Source organism: Nyctereutes procyonoides, unplaced genomic scaffold, assembly GCF_905146905.1.
Source record: "Nyctereutes procyonoides isolate TBG_1078 unplaced genomic scaffold, NYPRO_anot_genome, whole genome shotgun sequence".
NCBI classification, from domain to species: Eukaryota; Metazoa; Chordata; class Mammalia; order Carnivora; family Canidae; genus Nyctereutes; species Nyctereutes procyonoides.
In genome coordinates this window covers 39,217,877-39,239,731 of record NW_026575131.1, presented here as the reverse complement: position 1 = coordinate 39,239,731, position 21,855 = coordinate 39,217,877, and the positions used below count along the sequence as shown (strand labels likewise).

At 58.7% G+C, this 21,855-nt stretch overlaps 1 protein-coding gene across 1 annotated transcript; it reads left to right on the top strand.

The window, feature by feature from the left end:
* Positions 1 to 1,479: 1,479 nt before the first annotated feature.
* On the top strand, positions 1,480 to 21,724 carry GNAI2 (G protein subunit alpha i2). Its single transcript, XM_055344257.1, has 9 exons — positions 1,480 to 1,705; positions 15,608 to 15,650; positions 15,914 to 16,055; positions 16,228 to 16,388; positions 18,650 to 18,778; positions 19,192 to 19,321; positions 19,401 to 19,554; positions 19,897 to 20,111; positions 20,692 to 21,724. The coding sequence occupies exons 1-8, from the start codon at positions 1,588 to 1,590 to the stop codon at positions 20,085 to 20,087; spliced, it is 1,068 nt and encodes a 355-aa protein (XP_055200232.1). The 5' UTR covers positions 1,480 to 1,587; the 3' UTR covers positions 20,088 to 20,111; positions 20,692 to 21,724.
* The last annotated feature ends 131 nt before the right edge of the window (positions 21,725 to 21,855 follow it).

Sequence of the window (21,855 nt, the reverse complement as noted above, 5' to 3'; positions counted from 1 at the left end):
TTTGTAGGGTATGTGTGGACAGGCTGTGTGTTTTTGGCTCCAAGCACCCATTTTATAGTGTATTCTGTGGATTTGAGGCATGTCGGAAGCTGGGCCTATATCTGGATGAATAGTGTATATCTCTGAGTGCCTGTGTTCCTGGATGGCCACTTTATTTTTTCATCATGTTTGCTGCATGCTTGTGGCAGGGCTTGCCTGAGCTTTGGCTCCGGGCAGGAGAGAACCCTGGAGGAACCACTGGAGGACTTACAGGCCAATGGCTCCCCAACAAGGGAGCCATTCAGATAGGGATCCATAGACCCTCCAGGGAGAGCAGACAGCCTGAGGATTTGGAGCTGAGATAAGATGTGTGGCCCAGTGGTAAGGAGGGAGTTTATGCTGAACAGGGGGCTGTGGGTGGCCAGCTCCCTTCCTGGCTTTGTGGACCTTCTTGGTCTTTGGGCTGGGGCGTCCTCGCCTCATGGTAGTGGGGCCACACAGGACATATTTCTCTGTAACCCTTGGCAGACCTTTCACTGGAAGTCCATTAGAGGTCAGGGCTCCCTTCCTGAAGAGGATCAGAAAGACTGCAATGTTCTGCTAGAAATGCTGCTGGCCTCCGTTCCACCTTTGCCCAGCCATAGGGGTGCAGCCACTGTCCAGTGGGGACAGGTCATAGGATCAGCGCCACTCATCTATCCAGAAATCAGGTAGACCTTTCTTTTCCCCACCCCCCACCTCTCTCTCTCTGGGCCTGGTTGCCATGTCCCAGGCTAGAGTCCCTGATGACTACAGGCAGGAGGATGCTTCCCAGATCGATGAAGGATGTTTAAAGATTTGGGTGAGGAGAGGAGGCACCGGCTGAGGGAGACAGCTGGGCAAAGGTGTAGAAGTGGCAGCAGACATTTTTTAAGCTGCAAACCGAGAGAGAAGAGTTCAAACCCGCCTTAAGACAGAGAAAGCCGAAGTTTAGAGAGGCTCCGGGGCTCTGAAGATCCCGAAACAAGTTTATTGGGTTCATTAACTTTAACAGGACGAAGACACGCCTCCTCCACCCTGCTAGCCCAACTTGCTTATTAAGCTCGAGGGTTGGTTTCTGCCCAGCCAGCGAGGTGCCCCGGATCCCCACCCTCCGGCTACAAGATCCGCCCGCCCCCGCCTTCGGGCCGCGGAGCGCCGAGCGCTCGGCATCCAATCGGAGCCCAGCCCCGCCCGCAGCTCGCCCCGAGCCCAATCCCTCTGGGCTTGGCTCCGCGCCTGCCCCTCTTCCTCCGCGCGGCTCCGCCTTCAGCCCGGGCCCGGGCCTGGGCGGAGCCTAACTTCCATTCGCTCCGCCCTCGAGCCAATCAGCGGCCCCGGGTCTCCCCTGGCCCCGCCTTCGGGCCCGCCCCGGCCCATTCCCGGGCCTGGCCTGCTCCGGCCCCACCCTCGGCCCGCCCCGCCGTCGGTGCGCGGCGGCCGGGAAGGCGCCGCCCGCAGACGCTCGGAACTGCCGACCCGAGAGCTACTCGTAGAGGCCGGCGGCGGGAGCCGTGTGGGTCGGGCGGGGCCGAGCCGGGCCGGGGGCCGTGCGGGGGCCGGGCGGCGGCCGGGCCGGCGGACGGCGGGATGGGCTGCACCGTGAGTGCCGAGGACAAGGCGGCGGCCGAACGCTCCAAGATGATCGACAAGAACCTGCGGGAAGACGGGGAGAAGGCGGCGCGGGAGGTGAAGTTGCTGCTTTTGGGTGAGGCCGCGCCCTGCTCTGGGACCCCCGATTCCCCGCCCGAATCCCCAGACGAGGACTTTGACCTCTAGACTAAGGGCCTTCAAGTCCTGACCTCAGCCTGGACCCCCTATACCTGGACTTGAACTCCCAGACCCCGCCTGGCCAGGACGCCCAAATAATGGTTCAAAACTCTGGGTTGGCCTAGATCTTTGATCGGAAGCCCAGACTGTAGATCAGACCCTCAACTCGCAGACGCCTAACCCCCACACCCAGAACCTGCTTGACCATCCACCCTTGCTGACCAACCTCACAGACCCTCAGAGTCCCCCTGCCTTGTCCTTCCATCCTTCTCTAGACTTTACTCAAAGCCCCAGAACCCCACTTGCCCCCCACCCTCAGGCACCACCTGTTTCCCCCACCTGCTCCCCTTGTTCCTATTGGGCATAAATATCCCTGGGGCCCCTGCCAGCCCCCACCTCCCTCCTTCCCGCTCTTTGCCCCATCCCTACTCTGAACCCTGTATCCTCCACCTGTGCACCCTGACACCAAGGTACTTCTTCAGTGGAAACTGTGATTGCCCATGAGCCCTCTCTCCTGCCAGAACCCCTAAACCTTTAGCTACTCCTCCCTCCATCTGGCCCACCAGGTCGCTCTCTGCACACAGTGCTACTCAAACCCCCTGCTTCTCCTCCCTAAGGCCTTTCCCCACACTTTGGCCTTCCAGATTCCCCCACCCCTCCTGCACCAGTGGGCTGGGCCGGGCCCGGCGGGGTGGAGGGGGCCCAGACTCAGGGGCTGGACTGAGGCTCCGCTGGTTGCGCTGGGGGAGGGAATCGGGCCTCAAGCTTCGCAGGGAGATTCCTCCCGCTGGCTGTTTCCCAGTTTCTAAGCCCCATCTGGGCCGGTGAGGGGGGCGTCTGGGGAGTAGGAGGGAGTGTGAGTATGGAGGAGTTTGGGTTGCGGCGCCTCCAAGGCCAGGGAAGATGGTGGCGGCTTGAGGGGTGGGGGGAAGTGGAAGTGGTGAGACAGCCGACATATTGCTGCCCCGGCGGGCGGGCCGAGGAGATATGTTGACGGGTGCTGGGCTTCCCGCACACTTTCTGGGCCGAAAGGCCAAGGACTTGGCCTCCGGGAGTCAGGGGGCCTGTCAGATCCTGAGGCCCTGTAAGGGGGAAGTGGCGGACCAGCTAGATGAGGACTTGGGGGCCAGATGGAGTTGGGAGGCATCTGAGGTGGACTTTCACGAAGACTGTGGGCCTGGAAGCTGTCCCTAACCGGCCTCCCACCGGGAGCAGGTGTGGTGCCCGGTGGCAGCCTGATTCGGGGGCTTTGGGGTTGGGGGAGAGATGCCCTCGCAGCAGCTCTGGAGGCTGGACAGTGTCTGTGGGGGGGTGTGGCCCCTCAGCCTCAGAGCCGCGGTGGGGTCCCCGGGCTGTGAACACCAGAGCCTCCTTGCTGGGGGCCTGGCCGAGGGACAGTGTGTCTCCCATCTGAGCCCATCTGTTGACTGTCCCTGGGGGCCTGGCCTCAGGGGCACAGCCCAGAGGTTTCAAAATGGCATCCGTTCCGCCGCCGCTGCGGGTAGGAAGAGAAGGGGCGGGAAGGGGCGGCGGCCCAGCCTCCTGGGCTGTTTTGCGTTGGGCGCTTGCCTCTTCCTGTCTTTGCTGCGAGTGCGGCAGCACCAGTGAGTGGGTGTCGCCAAGGTGGAGGGCCCGTTGCCGCTGCCCACTGGGCCTGGGTAGGGTCCTTCCGGTATCGCTGTCTCCTGGTGCCCACCCAGGGGCCTCTGGCTGGCCCCTTCCCGGGCTGATGGGCTGAGGAGACGTGGGACTGGGCCATAGGGCCGTGATATAGAGGGCTCCTGGCCCTCTGTGCACCAACCCCATTCCACTAGTCTTGTTCCTTGGAGCTCAGCTCAGGTTTTGGGCCTGGCATCCCCTCCCACACTGGCCTGGCAGCAAGCAGGGGTGCAGGGTCTGGCTCAGCATTTTCTAGGCTGAGGAGTCCACCTCAGCATCCTGCTCCCCCTCTGGCCTTTGCTTCTTCTGTTGAATGGGCTTCCTGGGTTGGGGCCAAAGAGCGCTGGGCCCAGGATGGAGGGAATAAGGTCCCCATGGAGGTTCCTGTTGGGGGTAGGGGATGGGAACTAAGTAAGGCCTTGCAGAGGGTATACAGCGAGGGGCTGAGAGACCTACCTCTGCCTGAAACTGCCAATCTACCATGGCTGCCTGGGTAAGGGTCCTGGCTGGCCCATCCAGGTACGGGGAGGTGATGGGAGCCCAGGTGGGGCAGCTTCAGAGTGCTGGGTGCCTGTCCCACGTAGCGGGAAGAATTCTGTCCAGGCAACGGGACTCTTAGGTTGGGCAATTGCCAGCCTTCCCTTCCAGCCAGAACCACGCCTGCTGCCCCACCCGCATCCTGGCTCCTTGCCCTCCTGGGTAGCCCTGCTGGCGGATGGGCACCGGGGGCAGAGGCAGATGTGGTACACGCCATGAGAGTGTTTTTCCTGGAGCTTGGTGGAGAGGGGCAGAGCTGCTGATACCAGCCCTACTTCTGGGACACCCCCCACCACCACCACCTAGTTCAACCTGACTGACCAACAGTTCCCAGGTGGGAAGTGGGGCCTTGGCTTTGTGTTTTGGGGGAATGTCTCTGATTTGGGATGGGCTTGTGTGGGCAGCCTACAGAGAAAGGAGAGACTGTCCCTTGTAGGTTTCATGAAGACTTCAGAGTATAAATACAGCCCTTCTCTTGCCCCTGGCACTTTGTGTCTACTGTCCTAGCTTGGCATACATTTCCCTTCTTTCCATCTAACTCACTCCTACTCGATTGTTCTTCAAGACTCTGCTCAGGGACCACCTCCCAGGATCCTTCCTTGACGAGGCCCCTGCAGACCGGCTGCTGAAGCACCTCCTCTGGCTCCTGGTGTTACTGCTTCCCCCATCCGAGCATCATATTTGCCTGCTGCCTCTCCTTGAGACTACAGGGGCAGGCCTGTGTCCTGTTCACCTCTGAGCCTTCTGTGCCAAGCATGGAGCTTGGTGCCTATTGAATGCTTCTAGTCTGTTTGTCGAATGAACAAAGTGCTACTAGTCTGAGCTCAGTCTTGGGGATGGGTGGGTAGATTGGGGGAGTACAGTGACGGTCACTGAGACTGACATATTGTGGGTAGGCAGCAAGGGCTCCACGTCAGGCCAGTGTCTGGGATTGGTGGGGGATAGCAAGAGAATTCTTCAGGTTGTTTCTTCCTTAACTCCCCACCTGCCCAGCTGGTTCCTCAGAGGCAGCCCTTATCCCATCCTGTGCGTGCAGAACTCTTGCAGTGCTCTCTCCTGTAAAGTCCATAGCCTGTCACAGGACAGAGCACGCAGTAGGGACTCCAGCTGTTCTTTGAGAGTGGCTGGCCATGCTTCCTTTGGGCTCCAGCAGGCCTGCTGTCTTTGCCGCTCCAGGAGAGCCTGTCTAGCTCTCAGGGCCGGGACCACCCCGCAGCCACGGGGTTCAGGCCAGAGCAATGCCATGGCAGTTCTTGGCCCGGCCAGTGCAGGGACTGTACCTACAAGGCCTCAGTTAGGCTTACCAAAAAAAAAAAAAGGGAGTTCTGGGGTCTCTGTCCAGTCTGTGTTTCTAACAAGTGGCCTAGCATATAGTCAGTGCCTATTAAGCATGTGTGGAAAGAATGAAGCTCTAGAGCACAGCCATGAACGGAGATAAGTAATTCTGGGGATGGTGCGCGGCTCTTGGTCTAGCTGGAGAAGGGGTAGCCTGGGACCCTGTTTGGTTGGTTAATGAATGGGAAGAGACTGTGAATGGAGTGGGGGTGGGGGTCCTCTGAAAAATGAGCAGCATTTGCCAGGCATAGGGATGGGGCAGAGGGACCACCTCAGCAGGAGCACTGAGGCTGAAAGGAGGAGGGCTCACCTCTTTGGACTAGCTCTTGGGGTCACTCAGACGCAGGTTCCAATCCCAACTCCACCTTGTACATGAGCTGAGAAACGCAGTGACAGGTAAAATCTTGTAGGTGCTCTGTTCCCCTTCTGTGATCTGGGAACTGGGCCCCTGCCTGCAGCCACAGGTGTTGTGAGGACAGTGCACCAAAGCCTGGGAGTGTGGAAACCAGTGAAGGAGCCGAGCCCCTAATGGCTCCTACAGAGTTAAGAGTTCAGTGGGGAGGGCTCTCCCCAGCCTACAGACTGCCTGGCCCCAGTCTGGAGGCCCAGGGGGAACCCCACCCCTTGCCCTCAGGCAGCTGTTCACAGCAAGTAGGGACACCGAGGTATGTAGGCAATTGGTGCCAGCTGGAGTGACAGACTGTCCTGGGGACCATAGGCCCAATCTCTGGGGACTGAGCTGCCTTCCTGGGGGCCTGAGGTTGGGGATGTGGCTGGGCCCTAGGCACCAGGTGGGCTGGTTGGTACCCAGGCCAGCCTCCAGCCTCCTGGTCCTCCCCGCAGTCTTCGAGGTCCCGGCTGGAGCTCATTAGCACTTGAATGGGGGGCGGGGTAGCTTGGGCCTCCAGTCTCTCCTTCCCACCCCTCCCCCAGGCAGGGCGAGGCTTTGTCTTCCTGAGCAGCATTGGAGCTCCCACGCTGGGAACTGAGCAAGGGTCTCAGCCATTTCGGACTCCACCCCCCTCCCCTGTGCTTGCATCCCACCCAGTCCCACCGAGCTCAGCCCCTGCCCATGACCCTAGTGTTGGTGTAGCCAACAGGAGGGACCTCTGGTTAGGAGTGGGAATGGGTTCTTCAGGGGACACCCCGAGCCAGGAGACTGGGTGAGTCAGGATGGCTTTGCAAAGGAAGTGATGCTGGAACTCCGCTGAGGGCATCCCAGGGGGCAGTGAGGTGGAGAACCCCAGATAGGGCTGAGCAGGTGGCAAGGAGAAGGAATGAATTGCCGCCATAAGCTGGAGGTGGAAGTCAAGCCAACTGGGCAGCATAGGCTTCCATGCCAGGCCCTGGGGCAGCATCAAGCCACCCACTGTGCTGAGGCGGACCCTAGGGTGCCAGATGGGGGCTGGCGTGGTCAGGGATCCCTTAGGGCATGGGCAGCCTGTCAGGGATTGGCCCTGGGCTGGCCTGAGCTGCAGGGGTCACTGGGTAGCATCACTGGTGTCCTTGGCCTGCAAATGTTGCCCAGCAAGTGACAGCAGGTAGGGGTGGGGCCTCATCCCATCCCGTTGAGGTCAGTAAGCCTCCAGCATCACAGGGGCTGGCACTTCTGGTGGCTTGGGCCACAGGTGGGCACAGCAGTCTCTCTTGGTCTCTGTCTCTAAAAGCCACACATTCTTTTGGCAGGAACAGGATGGAAGACGCTCTGTCCACATAAGCTTTGTCCATTGAGGGACCAGGGCCTCGCCCCATCACGCCCTCAGCAGAGGAAGAGACAGTCTGACGTGGAGCCTAAGTGCTGCCTCCCTAAAACCCCTTTATGCTTTGGGAGGCAGGACTAGGCAGCTGGGGGCAGGGCCCAGGTCAGCATCTGTCATGTCTTCACAATATCTTGGGGCAGGAGTCCCAATCTAGGAGTACAATGAAAGGGAAGGGGTCACAGCTCATGGTGTTCATCTTGGTGGTTTGAGAGAAATAATCTCCTTGGAATAAGCAAACAGCTGCTGGGTCGGGTTGGGTCTCAGCGTTGGCCTTCGGCGCACACTTCCAAGGCTTGGCAGTGAGTGCCAGGTCAGCTTGAAACAAAGCCTGAAGGTGGAATTGTCTAAAGTTTGTTGAGAAGGTATCCTCATGGCTTAGAGGATTCTGGGGTACGAGGCTGCTAAGCTTCAAAATCTGCAGGGGGTTGTTGATGGTGGCATCCACTGTGCCCTGGACGGGAGGAGGGGCAGTGAAGTCTGCATGGCAGGGCTGGGCCTCTCGGGGAAGTGGTGTCCACACCAGAGGAAAAGGAGGAAGCAGCTGGAGGAGGAGGAGCCCAAAAGAGGAAGAGGCTAGAAGGCTGCTCCTACTCTGCGCTGGGGTGGGGGTGTGAGCCCTGTCAACTGGGGGATCTGGAAGGTGAGCCCCACCTGCTCAGGCTCATCTCTAGGTAGCCCTCGGGGGGCCACCACTCACCAGTGGTCACTAGATTGACGTCATTCCAGGCTCCTCTGGCCCTTGTCTTGCCTCAGCAGCCACTGGGCCCAGCATCTCAGAAAAGGTGGTGCCTTTGAGAAGGATTCCAGGCCCCTCCTTTGACCACAGGAAGTGGTGGTGGCTGGGAGAGGGACTGCAGCAGTGGGGGGAGCTAGCAGGAAAGCAGAGGGCTGTTCTTATATTCCCGAGCGGCCATTGCCCTGCAAAGCCGGAAGGCCGGCTACAGGCCCAGATGAATGCCAGGAAATGGAGCAGCAGTCCTGGGATTAGCTCACTCTGGGTTTCCCCTGTCCGGGAGTGGACAGAGGGACCTTACTCTAGCCCTGGGATTGCCCTCTACTGCTACTGTCTGCTGGGCCCGGGGGTCTGGTCACTGGGCGTCAATCCCCCTTGGTCACAACAGCAGCTTTCTCTCATTGGGCCGTGACTGTCATGTAGGACTGGACTCTGCACGGCCTCATTGTATTTAACCCTACGAGGCTGGGACTGACATGATACCCATTCCACTGATGGGGAAACAGGCTCGGAGGTGTTATGTGACTTACCCAATAAGTGGAGACACCACACTTGACCAGATAGTGACGGAGCACCTGTCCACACAACTCCCCCTTCCGTCAGGAGTCTGTGCCCCACTGGCAAGAGTTGGTCAGACGGGATGAGAGTCAGATGCTATGGGTCCACGTGTTCTACTTATGCTTTGGGGACCTGTTTAGGGAGTGGGGGGCAATTCCTCTTTTAGGAGATTGAAAGGAGGCTACCTCCTCTGGAGGCTGGGGACCCAAGAATCTGTTCATGAATCTGTTTCCTGTTCAGAGCCAGAAGTCTGGTGTGTGGCCACGGGGTGACTCTCCCAGTGCAGCTGCCCATCTGCCTCTCAGCCCACGTTCCCTCACAGGAAGACTCAGATCATTGCTAGGCCACTGAGTACTTGACTCGTCTCCTGACATTATGCTGCTCCTCCCGTAGCATAACTCAGGAGGATGGAGACTAACTAGGTCTGAGGGAGGGTCGGGGTTGTCAGAGTCCCTGACAGCTGGAGGAGGAGGCATTGTAGACCAGGTCTTGGTTGCTAGTGCTTCCAGGGTGGGGGTCCCTAAGTCTGGGAGTTGTCCAGATGAGGAGAAGGGAGGAGCTTGCCTGCAGAGGGCTCCCACTAAGCAAAGGCTGTGGTGGGCTGCCTGCAGCGCTGTGTGGCAGCTGAGTGTGTCCACAGTGTGGGCCGGCAGTAGCATAGTACTTGAGGTCGGTCCTCATGCTCCTCAGCCTGTGAGTCAGAGTTTTGTGGCCTTGCCTTCCCCTGCGGAGGTTCCTGGGGGGGGTCCTGTTCTGTCATCAGGCCAGGCCGCAGGGGGCTGAGGAGCCTGGGGAGCCTTAGGACAGCTAGAGCAGATGCTTCAAGGACTTGCTGGGCCATGAGGCCATGCACAGAACAAAAAACCTGCATCTTTATGGCCACTCAAGACCTTGGGTCCCAGAAAGCCCACTCCCCCACCTTCTTCACTGTGTGACCTCAGGCTGTCCTTTGCCCTCTCTGTGCCCGGTCCTGAGACTGTGATGTCATGATTCTCAGCAAGGCCCCATGGCTTGTGGGCACAGAGACAAACTGTGTGCTTGGGCTGGACCTTGGGGCAGTTTGGGGTGAGTGTGAAGATCCAAGGGAGGCTGCTCCGGGCAGGTCTTGAGTTTGGCACACTCCGTGGAGGGCTACAGTTCATAGATGGGAACATTGGGGCCTGGGGGCTGGGCATCTCCCCACAACAAATCTGAAGAGAGGTGGGGTGACTCAGATTCTTCGAAAACAGCAAGGGGATTCCTTCAATGAAGAAGCATCCAGGAAGAGGAGTGTGTCAATTGGCCTGGTTCCTTGTATGACCTGGGCCCTGTCAAGCATCTCCTGGCTCCTGGAAAGGGTGAGACCTGTAGCCTAGGCCAATAATGAGCAGGTCTCAGGGCCTCCTCCCTTCCAAGCTGGCCTGCCTTTGCCCAGTGCCTCAGTTTCCCTTTGTCCAGTGGGCAGGGCTCCACTACAGGGGACACGGCCCTGTCCCTGAAAGCCCTCTTCATGTCTGGTAGGTCCCCAAGCCTCTCCCTTACACAGAAAGCTCTGACTTGGGAAGAGTAGACCAGATCTTGCTAGTGCTTCCCTGGTGGGGGCATCACAAACCCCTGGAAGCCACTGGAGGCCGCCCAAGTGGTAGAGACTGGAGAGAGGGGAGTTCCAGGTTTATGAGGGCAGCTGGGGGAGGCAAGGCCACACTTGTGGGTGTCGCCGCCTCCTGTCCCTGCCCCCCACAGCGCCAGACCCTGATGACAGCCGCCTTGGAGGCAGTGAGGGTACCAAAGAGTAGCACCTGGAGGAAGGAAGAGACGCCAGGGGCGGGGCTTGGAAGGTCTTTGTCTGGCGGGCGCCCTCCCCCTCTCTCCCATTTCCATTGTTCCCTTGTGTGCCGGGTCTCCGGCGGCTGAGGGCCTCCCAGGCCTGGGAGAGGACATTGAGTGAGGGTCCCGGCACCTCCCCCAGCTGCCCCTGGCCTAGGCGGCTTTTCTGGAGCAAATACTCCCCAGCCCTGCCCATGCCCCGCCTCCTCCACCGTCTCCGGCTGCCGGGCGCCCCCTGGTGGCGGCGGGGCTTGGGACCCTGAGGCCGCAGGGGAGGGGCCAGAGAGCCAAGGGGCCCGGAACCGCTGCCTGGGCCAGAGACGTGGCACCTTCCTGGGATGAGAGTGGGAGGTGGTGGCCAGGCTGCCTTTGGGGTAGGCTTTCCAGGGTTCACCCCCACCTTCTCCCTGTGCCCCACTAGGGCAGCCTGGGGGGTGGCAGTGGAGGCGGGCCTGGTACTGTGGGTTTGAGCTGGGCTGCAGCCCAAGTCTACCCTGTGGTCCCAGCCCTGCGGCTTATGAGAGTCTCTGCCCTCAGGCCGCCACGTCAGCTGGCTGCTCTCCCTAGCCCCATGTGTTCCAGGGGAGCCCACCAGCGAGGGAGCCTCTGCCCAGCCTTGTGAGCACAGTCAGTGAGCAGTGTCTGCGGCAAGGCTCTGCAGCGGGAAGGAGGCCCCAGCTATGTAGCAGTACTGGCTTATGTGGAGGGGGAGTGACGAACTCAGAGCCAGAAGCCCAAAAAGGACCGAGTGGCTCTGACTGCTGTCCCGTGCTACACAAGTCGCTGCAGGGAACGGCAGTGCCAAGCCAGCTTGTTAGCCACTGGTCACAGCCCTCCATGGTGCCTTGTTGGAAAGCCTCAGACACTCTCCTTCCAATGAGGTGGCCACAGCAGGCCACTCTGCAGGTTGTGGTTACAGTGACCTATGCAGCATGGCCATTGTAGGCTGCAGGAAATGAAAGGTTTGGGGTTGTCTGTGATCTTCCATAGAGTAGAAACATAGTGATGTGATGATAACTTTTATCTGAGCGTTCACACACTTTTATCTGAGTGTGCTGGGCACTATGAGAAGCTCTTTGTGTCTAATCCTCCCCTCCCTCTTGAAGGAGATAATGGTGGTGTCCTGTTTCACAGATGAGGTGCCAGAGCAAGGGCAGGAAGGGGATGAAGTTCTTGGAAACGTCAGGAAGGATCAGGGTGGGCACCAGGGCCATGGAAGGTCTGAACCTCTCTCTGGGAGAGGATCTGAGAGAGATGGGCCAGCTGGCCACTCGAGGCTTGGCAGCCTCTACAGAAGGGAAACTGAGGCCAGAGAGGACAGTGGTATGTCAGGGCCTCCCAGCAGGGGCAGAGCCTGGTCTGGAACATAGAGGGTCCAGGATTGACAGCCGTGACCTGATGCTGGGGCTGGAATGGCATCAGGTAACTCGACCAGTGGTCCCATCTCTGCTGCAGAGGTCCTGGCTGGCCTTGGCTCTTGCTCGGGCAGGTGGAGCTGTGCTGTCTCCCTTCCCCCATCTGTTCCCTCCTCTGTTGGGGCCCAGCACTCCCAGAGTGGAAGCAGATGTTCTAATGCAGAGCAGCCGCTGTTGCCAGCACATCTTGGCAATTACTGCCTGCCTGCTGGGGGCCCAGCATCTGCACCCTGGGGCAAGGGCTGCAGAGGTTTCTTCTTGATGGGAAGAGGTCTGGCGCAAAAGGAGCACTGCAGCCAGCCTAGGGAGCCTCTGTGGGCCCCTTTGATCTCACCCAGCTAGAGAGGGGAGCGCCTGGTGGGGTCCTCTGCAAGTTGGAGACTCCCGCCACCTTCCGTCATCAGAAGCACGTTTGCAGCAGTCATTTGCAGCAGTCCAGAGCCAGCTAGTGAAGACCCCTCTCTGTGAGGGGAAGGTCGGGGCTGGGTGGGAAGAGCCAGGTACTCAGCATCAGCAGGGTATCCGCAAATTCCAAGCCAAGTACTAGCTTATCTGATAGGGGAGTATGGTCAGGCCCTGAAGGGATGGGGCCCTGGGAAGGGGGTGAAGGGCGGGGCTGGGACCTACGGCTCCTGGGGCGCCTCGCCCCACCTGTTCCACCATCTCACGCACCTCTGCCCCTGCTCCCTGGTCTGCTTATTGTAGCTGCTCCTGGGCCATGCCTCTGCTTCTGTCCTTGTGTTCCCACAGCTTCCTGCCGGGCCACCAACACCACACCCTTGTCCTGCCACTCACTCCTTCCTGCTTGAGTCACAGCCACTGGGAGGACAAAGGGACTGTCCCAAGTCCAGGGATGGAGGCTCCATGATTTTTGTTTGTCTACCTGTCAAACGGGGGCAGAGAATGTCCTCCTAACCCTCAAAATGTGACAGGAAGGGAGCCCGAGGCCCAAAGGGGATAGGAAAGTGGGCCCTCAGTTGGCTGGGACAGGGAGCAAGTGTCCTGGCTGCTGCCTGGTCCCCCATGTACTGCCCACCTCTGTGTCTGCCAGGTCTCTTGCTGCTAGGAAAATCAGATGCAAAGCAAGTTTGTGCTGTTATCCCTATCTCTGGGCAGGGTCATGGAACACCACACCACTACCAGGAGAGTGGTCAAGAGGCCAGACAAGGAAACTGGTGCCTTGGGTGACATGGTCCCAAACACACAAGAGGGGATACCTCACCAAAATCTCAGGTCTCCTATGCCCTGCAGAGGTGTCCACTCTGAGTCTAGGTTTGCCTGGCTGGGGCCGGCATGATTGATCTGACTCATCACTTCCCATCCTTTGCCTCGGTCCCCCATTGGGACCCCAGTCCTAGCTAAGACCCCTGATTCCTGAGTCTTCCTCTGCCCCAGGATGTGCTTCCTTTCTCCTGCTCTGTGGGAGCAAGTGTCTAGGTGGGAAGGACAGCCAGGAGGTCTGGTTAGCCAGGCTAGCACTGCCCTCCCTGGTCCTAGATATTTGGACCCTGGAGGATGGGCCTCTGTGGTTGGGCATCACTCTCAGACCTTCCTAGGCCCTCACCCCATGTCTCCACTCGACAGGTGTGGCATGTCAGTGTGGGGGACTCTGCTGTTCCTCTGTCACGCACAGCCCAACAGAGAAACAGTACTGCCGTTTGACCAAGCCCATGTCCAGGCGGATGCACTGGGATAGGTGCTTCAAGTGCCCTAGAGGCTGAACTGATCGAGAGGCTTGTTGCCTCACACCACCCCCCAGCCTACCCAGAGCCTGTACCCTTGGGGGCTCCCCCTCCCCGCCGCCCATTAGTCCTCTGTCCTGGGAAGCAGGCCTGGGACAGTCAGAAGCCTGGTGATACCAGGCAGCCATTGACATTTGTGAAGAGAGCCCAGACCCTTCTCAGGAGGCCACTGGGTTTTGGACATACCCAGCCTATGCCCTGTGAGGGACCCAGCTGTGCCTCTGTTTGTCCTGGTAAAATGTAGCTCTGGGGTGGGGTGGGTACGATAAATGGAGGTGGGCAGGGGCCTTGGCAGGGACAGGGTGAGGGTGCTCTACTACCGCTTGGAGCGCACTGCAGAGATTCAAGAGCAATGTCGGCCTGGGAAGGCAGGTAGTGAACCCAGCAACAGGTGCAGTTGAAGCTCGAGGACCTTGTAGCTCAGCTGCAGTACAGGGCTCTTGGGTCAGCCCTAGGAGATCAGCGAGGTGGGCCACCCACAGGGGGAATTATGACTGCGGGACAGCAGCCGCTCTGTTTCCTCATTTGTGAGGTGGGATTGCTGTGATTCAGTTGCTTAGTAGGCGTAGAATAGCATCTGGCACATAGAGGGCGCTGTTTGTGGCTTTGCCATCAGGATGCTTGCTGACACTATTCTAGTTTATGTTAGCCCCTCACCCTCTGAGATTGTCTTCACCTACCCTGAGGGATGAGGGAGCCAGAGTTCCTGAATGTAACCTCCCCACAGACCCCACCACCTGGCCTGCTGAGCTGCTCAGAGGGACTACCACAATGATCAAGAGGGTTTAGGACACACGTAAATGGGGCATGGGGCACATATGCCCAGCAAAGAAAACTACCTGGGCAAATGCCTAGTGCTGGCAAGAGGCAGAGCCTGGCAGGTGCAGGTGTGATGGGCAGTGAAGGGGGAGGAGCAGAGGGATCAGTCTGGGCAGGTGCTGGGAGGGAAAGCTGGCCCCACTGAGATGTGTTCTACTTGGAGTTTAGGACAGTGAAAGGAAGAGATGAGGTCCTGCCCCCACTCCCACCATCCTGCGCCAGGGAGATAGGGTAGCCCTCCTGGTCTTCACACTTCCCTGCAGACTCCCTGGGGAATGTGGGTTTCTGGGCTGCACCCCTCGAGATCTGGCTTTGTGTGTCTAGGGTGGAACCTGGGAATCTGCTTCTTTTCTTTTCTTTTCTTCTCTTTTCCTTTTCTTTTTTTTTTTTTTCTTTTATTTCTTTCTTTTCTTTCTTCACTCTCCCAGGCCCTCCTGCAGTAGAGCCACATTTTGAGAAAGACGGGGCAGGCCAGACATCGTAGTCCTATGTGTCTCCCTGCCCATCTGAATCCTGGCTGTACAATCTTTGGCCAGGACTACTTTTCAGAGCCTCAGTGTCCTTGTCTGTAAAATGGGAACCGAAACAATATGTTTGTGGAGCTAATAGGACAGTCATGGGGAAGAGTACTAGCAAATCCCTCAGTAGTGGCCGAAGAGAACACAGAATGGGCCTCTGCCGGACTTAGAAACATCTTGCCAGGGATCCCTGGGTGGTGCAGCGGTTTAGCGCCTGCCTTTGGCCCAGGGCACGATCCTGGAGACCCGGGATCGAATCCCACGTCGGGCTCCCGGTGCAGGGAGCCTGCTTCTCCCTCTGCCTATGTCTCTGTCTCTCTCTCTCTATCTGTGTGACTATCATAAATAAATAAAAGCTTAAAAAAAATTCTCTTTAGAAACATCTTGCATCAGCCCAGAGGTGTGTACGTATGGGTCCGTGTGTGTGTCTCCCAAGTCCTGGCCTCCATCTGCTTAGGGTAGACTTGGGCCATGCCTGGGAGCCAGCAGTATGACACTGTGCCCCAGCCCAGGCCCCTTGATGGTTCAGAGTATGAGGAGAAGAGGGACTACTACACTGCTGGAGTGTGCAGGGCTGCTTCCTGCCAGCTGTGCCCAGGCCTCAAGTTGGCAAACCTACACACATGAAAATGACAGGGAAACTCCTGAGGGCTGGCCTTGTCTCCAGCCAAAGCCCCTGAGCTCAGTCAGTGGGCAGCGGGAGTGCCATGGTTTGCAGTGAAGCTTGTGGGAAGCCAAGGCTTGGGGTGAGTCCACCAGGGGTGCAGGTGGTCTAGGTTGCCTTGACCACTGTGGCCCTGCCAGCTGCACCCTTGGTAGCTTTGCTGCCCACCAGGCCCAACTGTCTCTTTCTCCCTGTGCAGTTGATGGGGAGGGGCTGCTGGCGGCTAGGCCACTGGTTAGTTATGCGTATAGCCCCACTGGGCTGTTCCCTGACCGTCTGTGTTCTCTGTTCCAGGTGCTGGGGAGTCAGGGAAGAGCACCATTGTCAAGCAGATGAAGTAAGTGCTGTGTGTGAGAGGCAGCTGCCAAACCCTGTTTCCCCTCTTCTTCCTCTGGGTCTGTACTGCCCCCTGAGTAATGGCCCAGCCAGTCTTCACCAGGCCCAGGACCTTGTCCGAGGCAGTCACTTATCCTCAGGTCCCAGGGGGTCGGGGGATGTTTCCTCCTCTCTGTAATAGACCCTGCAGGCCCCAACAGCTCCAGGAGGCCATGTGTGGTTCTTGTGCCCTATGGGCCCTAACTCCTGACCCCTGGCTGCCAGGATCATCCACGAGGATGGCTACTCAGAGGAGGAATGCCGGCAGTACCGGGCGGTCGTCTACAGCAACACCATCCAGTCTATCATGGCTATTGTCAAAGCCATGGGCAATCTGCAGATTGACTTTGATGACCCCTCCCGAGCGGTATGTCCTCCCCTCAACCCCCACCTGCCTCCCTAAAGGCCTCAGAGCAAGCCTTGTCCTGGGGAACCTGGGAATACCCAAGCATGAGCCCCAGGATGGAGACGTCCCTGCCTTGGACAGGTAGGGTGGGGGGTGCTCCTGTGACTGGCTGACGCCTCACCACTGTGCCCAGGATGATGCTAGGCAGCTGTTTGCACTGTCTTGCACTGCTGAGGAGCAGGGCGTGCTCCCTGAGGATCTGTCCGGTGTCATCCGGAGGCTCTGGGCTGACAACGGTGTGCAGGCCTGCTTTGGCCGCTCCCGGGAGTACCAGCTCAACGACTCCGCTGCCTAGTGAGTACTTCAAAGGGCTGGGCAGGGTTCGGGGGTTCGGGACCGCAGGCTGGAGTGGAGGGCTGGAGCACCCTCAGAAAGACACTGCCAGTCTTTGTTTACGAAGCTGATGACTGTCAACCAAGGCCTTGGTGTTTTTGCCTTGAGGTGGGGGGCCTGGCATTGAAAGCCGGGAGGGGAGGAAGAGCCAGCAGGGCTGCTGTTCCTCCAGGGCCAATTGAGTCTAATCTGTCTGTAGACGTAATCATTCTAAAGAGCATTTGCTGCCACCCGTGCCAAGCCCTGTGCAAGGCTTGAGGGACCCAGTGATGAGTGGAGCAGACAAATCCCTGAGCAGTGACTACTACAGTGTCGGGGTCGTGGTGGGAGTGGGGGAAGGTCCAGAGGAGGGACTGCCTCAGCCAAGTTCTGCACAAGAGATGGGCAGAGGCCGAATAGGAAAAGCACCTTGAGGGGCAAGGGGTGGAGCGCAGCATGTACACAGTCCTGGGGGGAGTAGTGCTGGCCACAGATGTTCAGACTGGCCAGAGAGGAAGACACCAGGAGAAGAGACTGGGAACTGCCAGATGTCGCGTGCAGATGACAACCCAGGGCTCCGCTCGGGAGTCACGGGGGTTCTAGGAGTTCAGAGGCCCGGCCCATAGGCTCATGCTCTGAACTCCACCCCTGAGCTACCTAATGAGTGCCAGGCCTACTGCAGGGGGCTGAGCACCCATAGAGAACAGGACAGGTTGGTGGCCAGTGCTGATGGCCGTGGGGCTGTAGGGGACATGCACAGGCTTTTTGGATTGTGCCACCATACAAAGGGAGCTGTCCTTGTGCTCATACCTGCCCCTCCCACCTCCACTGAAGTCAGCCCCTCTGTTTGCCTCCCCTTTCTCTCCTGCTACCCATCTAGCCCTGAGCCTGCCCAGAGAGGGGCTGGGCCAGGGCCAGGGTGGGTAGGAGGCCAGCCCTCCCTGGCCCTGAGCCCAGCCCCAGGCACATGGACTGATTCCCTCTCCTTGCAGGGGCCTCAGTGCTCTTGTGAGTGCCCCCCACAGGAACTGCAGAATCACAGCCAAACACAACAACACAACGGGGCCTCTAGACCTCAGCACCCCACCCCCAGAGGTCACAGAGGCTCAGCGCCAGCAGAGCGGACAGGGGTAGGCCTTGTCAACCATTAGCACCTGTGTGTCTGGGGCATTCAAGGAGATGGGGATGGGGCCACCTTCAAGGCCACTCCCAACTTGTTCATCGTGCATTCTTCATTCCCCAGACATAAAGCACCCACTGTGTGCCCAGCACTGTTCTAGGTATGGGAGTTCAACAATGACACAGGTCCTGCCCTCCCAGATCACCCCGGGTGGGGAGTGGATTGGAATGCTGCAGGGAGCAGTCCTTCGAGGTTGCTGGCGGGTGGTGGGTCCCTGTCTGTGGTGAGCCCTGCTGGAGAGAAGGGAGAGGCTGGTGTGCAACCCAGCCCCTAGGCAGGAGCTTCTCCAAAGGCGACAGGGTCCAGTAAGCGGGTCGTAGCACATGCGTCATGGGCCTTCGTGGTCCTTCCTGTTTTTCTGTTCTGTCCCCACGTCTCTGAGGTCATTTCCCGCTGGCCCCAGCAGGCCTGCGCCAGGATTGAGACACCAGCACTGGGTCAGCAGCTCGAAGGACCCAGTCCCCAGGGCAGAGCTAGTCCCAGGGCCTGGCAAGGGGCAGTGTTGATACTAATCAAGGGAGCTGGTAATGAGGAGCCCCTGGGACTCCTGCCAAACAGGTGTCCATGCCTTCCCCCTGAGGAGCCCAAATTTTATTGGGCACTGGGCGCAGAGCCCATTGAGGCTGGCAGGCCCCAACCTGTCCAACCCCACACCAAGGGCCACAGCAGGCTACTCGGCAGTGGGTGCCATAATTGTGTCAATTAGCATCCTGAATCCCTCGCAGAAGGACTAATTTGCCCCCTCCCATCCGCCTCAGTCTGCAGCCCCACTGGCTTGGATCCGGTCCGAGGCAGGCCTGGCTCAGGCCTGGGTGCTAGGGCTTGGCTGGCCAGGCATAGAGTAGCACCTCCTCTGGGCCTATTCCACAGGCAAGAGGCGAGTGATTCTGGTCCAGTTTTTCTCATCTGAGCAGTGATTGTAATGAGGGCAAGGGTCAAAAAGGCAAGGGCTTTGTCTGAGAAATGAGGGGATGGGAGGGAGAGGGACCTGGGTCAGCTTGCCCAGGGTCCAGGTACAGAGGCCTCATGCTAGCCCCACTGACCCACCTGCCCCCACCTCTAGCTACCTGAATGACCTGGAGCGCATTGCACAGAGTGACTACATCCCCACACAGCAGGACGTGCTACGGACCCGTGTGAAGACCACGGGCATCGTGGAGACGCACTTCACCTTCAAGGATCTGCACTTCAAGTGAGCTGGCATGTGGGCAGGGTGGCAGGGCAGGACTTGCAAGTCTTTGGGGTGACAGATGGTGGGGGGTACCCTCACCCAAGGCCTGTTAATGGCGATGCTGGGTGATGCTGGGCAGGATGGGCTATTCTGGGAGTCCCCAGCCCTGCTCCAAGGTTTCTCAAGGCTATGTGGTCGCCAGTGGGTCACCTACTCTGTTGCCTCCGCCCCGTGTGGCTGCCTTGCTGACCAAGTCTGGCCCTGCCTGCGCAGACACACTGGCCCAGAACCAGGCATAAGGCAGACAAGTATGGATAATTCCATGACAAGAGCTGCCCCACTCTGAGCCGGTGTCTGTCCTCGGCCAGCTTGTGCAATGGGGACCCTCTCTTGGAATTGCCTTTTCTGGAGCTAAGGTGACCTTGTGTCTGCAGGATGTTTGATGTGGGTGGTCAGCGGTCTGAGCGGAAGAAGTGGATCCACTGCTTTGAGGGTGTCACGGCCATCATCTTCTGTGTAGCCTTGAGCGCCTATGACCTGGTGCTAGCTGAGGATGAGGAGATGGTGAGAGGCCGAGAGGCCACTGGGGGGATGTGGGGGTGAGGGGCAGGGGCAGGTGCTGACCGAGCTGTCCTGCCCCCAGAATCGCATGCATGAGAGCATGAAGCTGTTTGACAGTATCTGCAACAACAAGTGGTTCACAGACACGTCCATCATCCTCTTCCTCAACAAGAAGGACCTGTTTGAGGAGAAGATCACACACAGCCCCCTGACCATCTGCTTCCCTGAGTACACAGGTGTGGGGACTGGGCCTCTGGGGAGGAGCTGGTGGTGACCAGGTGGTGCACAGGCGCCCCCCGCTGGACAGAAGGGTAACTGCAGGACATTCATGCAGGAGCTGGTGCCTCACTTAGGCTTAGGTCCTTGTGTCTGCACACAGGGCATGTACCCCTTACATGTGCACAGTCAGGAGCCCCTCTTTATACACTCAGGTGTGCATGTACACTCACATTGTCACCCCTGACACGTGCACATGTTCTATGTTTGTCTGTTTACACGCACAGAACTTTCTCGTTCATGTGGGACAGGCCTGCCTGTTGTACAGGTGGCACAAGTTCTCACCATTGTGTCTCCCACAGGGGCCAACAAGTATGAGGAGGCAGCCAGCTACATCCAGAGTAAGTTTGAGGACCTGAACAAGCGCAAGGATACCAAGGAGATCTACACGCACTTCACGTGCGCCACTGACACCAAGAACGTGCAGTTCGTGTTTGATGCCGTCACCGACGTCATCATCAAGAACAACCTGAAGGATTGCGGCCTCTTCTGAGGGGCAGTGGGACCTGGCAGGATGGTGAGCCTGGGGTGGAACAGAGTGGAGCCATAGAGCCCAGAGAATGGACCGGTGGGGGTGGGGAGGTTGGGGTGGGGGCGGGGGTGGAGAGCCTGGGAGCCCAGGGCAGTAGGGCAGCTGGATGACTGAATGAGGGGCGCCAAGGAGGCAGCACACAGGTAGGCTGGGCAGAGGTCCTGACAGAAGCACCCGGCTGTGCACTAGGGGAGAGCGAAAGGGCTGACTTGACCTCCCTTGGACAATATTTACCTCCTCACCCCCAAAGCCACTGGCCAAGCTGCTGGCCCCTCAGTGTGACTAGTCTGGGCTTAGCCCCGTAGTCTTTCCCTCAGAGCTATCTGAGGGTCCTGGGCTGACCCTGGCCCCATCAGCCCTGGGGGAGATGGGGAGGACTCCCGCTAGTGCTGTAGACTCCCCTCCCTCATGTAACCCAGCAACAGACCCTGGCTTCTGGGCAGCCCTTGTATCCCTGGTAACAGGGGGATGAGAAAAAACGAGAGGGTCATTGTTTAGGGAGGTGGGAGGAGAGGCATACCCTGCCTACCTCCCGACTCACACTCTGACTGTCCCCCATCTCCAGGGCCACCGCCGACTCTGCTCCCCCCAGCTCCTGAGGAAGACGGGGGGGCAAGAGGACCACACTCCCTGCCTGCCCCCCCCTTCCCCGGCTGCTTTCCCCCCTCTTTACTCTCTCTGTTCTTGGCTCCCCTGCCCCCCCCCACCTCAGTTCCAGAGACTCGGAGGGGAGGAACTGCCATAGGCCTCCCTGTTTGAAGCCACCCCTTGTCCTAGGTGCCGGGAATGACCGCGGTACCCCCTTCCCAGGCATCTGTTTTGGTTTTAACCATTGTCTTATTCTGTGACGGGGGAGGGGAGCATATGCTATGCTGAGTCTCCCAAGGCCTGTGTCTGGAGGGGCACTCACTTCTCCAGCCTGGGACCCCTGGCTTCGCTCAACACCAGCCCCTGACCCAGCCCAAGTCCAAATGTTTACAGGGAGCCTCCTGCCCGTCCCACCCCTCCAGCCGCTCGGAGGCCCCAAAGGAAAAAGCACAAGAAGCGTGAGACGCCACCATTCCTGGAGACTACAGTCCACCTGCTCATTCTCGTAGCTTTTTAAAAAAATGAAAGTAAAGGAAAAAAAAAAAAAGACAAAACTGCAAACCTAGAAAACTTTTTAGAAAAAAACTATTTAAAACTGTCAGATCCTGACCAGCGCCCACCCAGCCCCCTTCCAGTGATTCCGTGCCTTGAGTGTGTCTGCGTGTTTACACCCATTCCTCTGCTGGCTACCCCCCGCAACCCATGCGGGCAGCTCCCCTGCCCTTCCCCGCCCTGCCCTCCACAGAATTGGGTTCCAAGGGCTGTTCCAGACAACTGCCAACATCACCGAGGGCCCCATCCCAGTGGCCCTGGGCCCTGGCTCCATTAACCTAAATGTAGCTCTTTAGCGCTAACCTAGGAACCGCCGCTGCCTGCTGAGGGCCATGCCCCTCATGCCCTTGCCCCAGGCCTGGGTCCTTCAGCGTTGAACACTTCCTTGCTTTTTTCACATGTTTTATGGAATTGTTCACCTGGTTTGAAATAATAAAATGTAGAAAGAAAAAAAAATACCAAGTACTGCTCAGTAGCTCTTCTGTCCAGGGCCAGAGACTGAGACTAAAGCTGCGTCAAGATGCTAGTGACCAGAATCCTCATTTGTGCCTAGCGCCCGGGGTGCCCACTCCTCCCAGCGCCCTGGCAA

Excerpts from the sequence above, each read along its gene's own strand:
- GNAI2 (XM_055344257.1), top strand. The coding sequence starts at position 1,588 with ATGGGCTGCACCGTGAGTGCCGAGGACAAGGCGGCGGCCGAACGCTCC. Across the intron at positions 15,651-15,913 it reads ACCATTGTCAAGCAGATGAA|GATCATCCACGAGGATGGCT; the intron begins GTAAGTGCTGTG and ends CCTGGCTGCCAG. Across the intron at positions 18,779-19,191 it reads TTCAAGGATCTGCACTTCAA|GATGTTTGATGTGGGTGGTC; the intron begins GTGAGCTGGCAT and ends TTGTGTCTGCAG.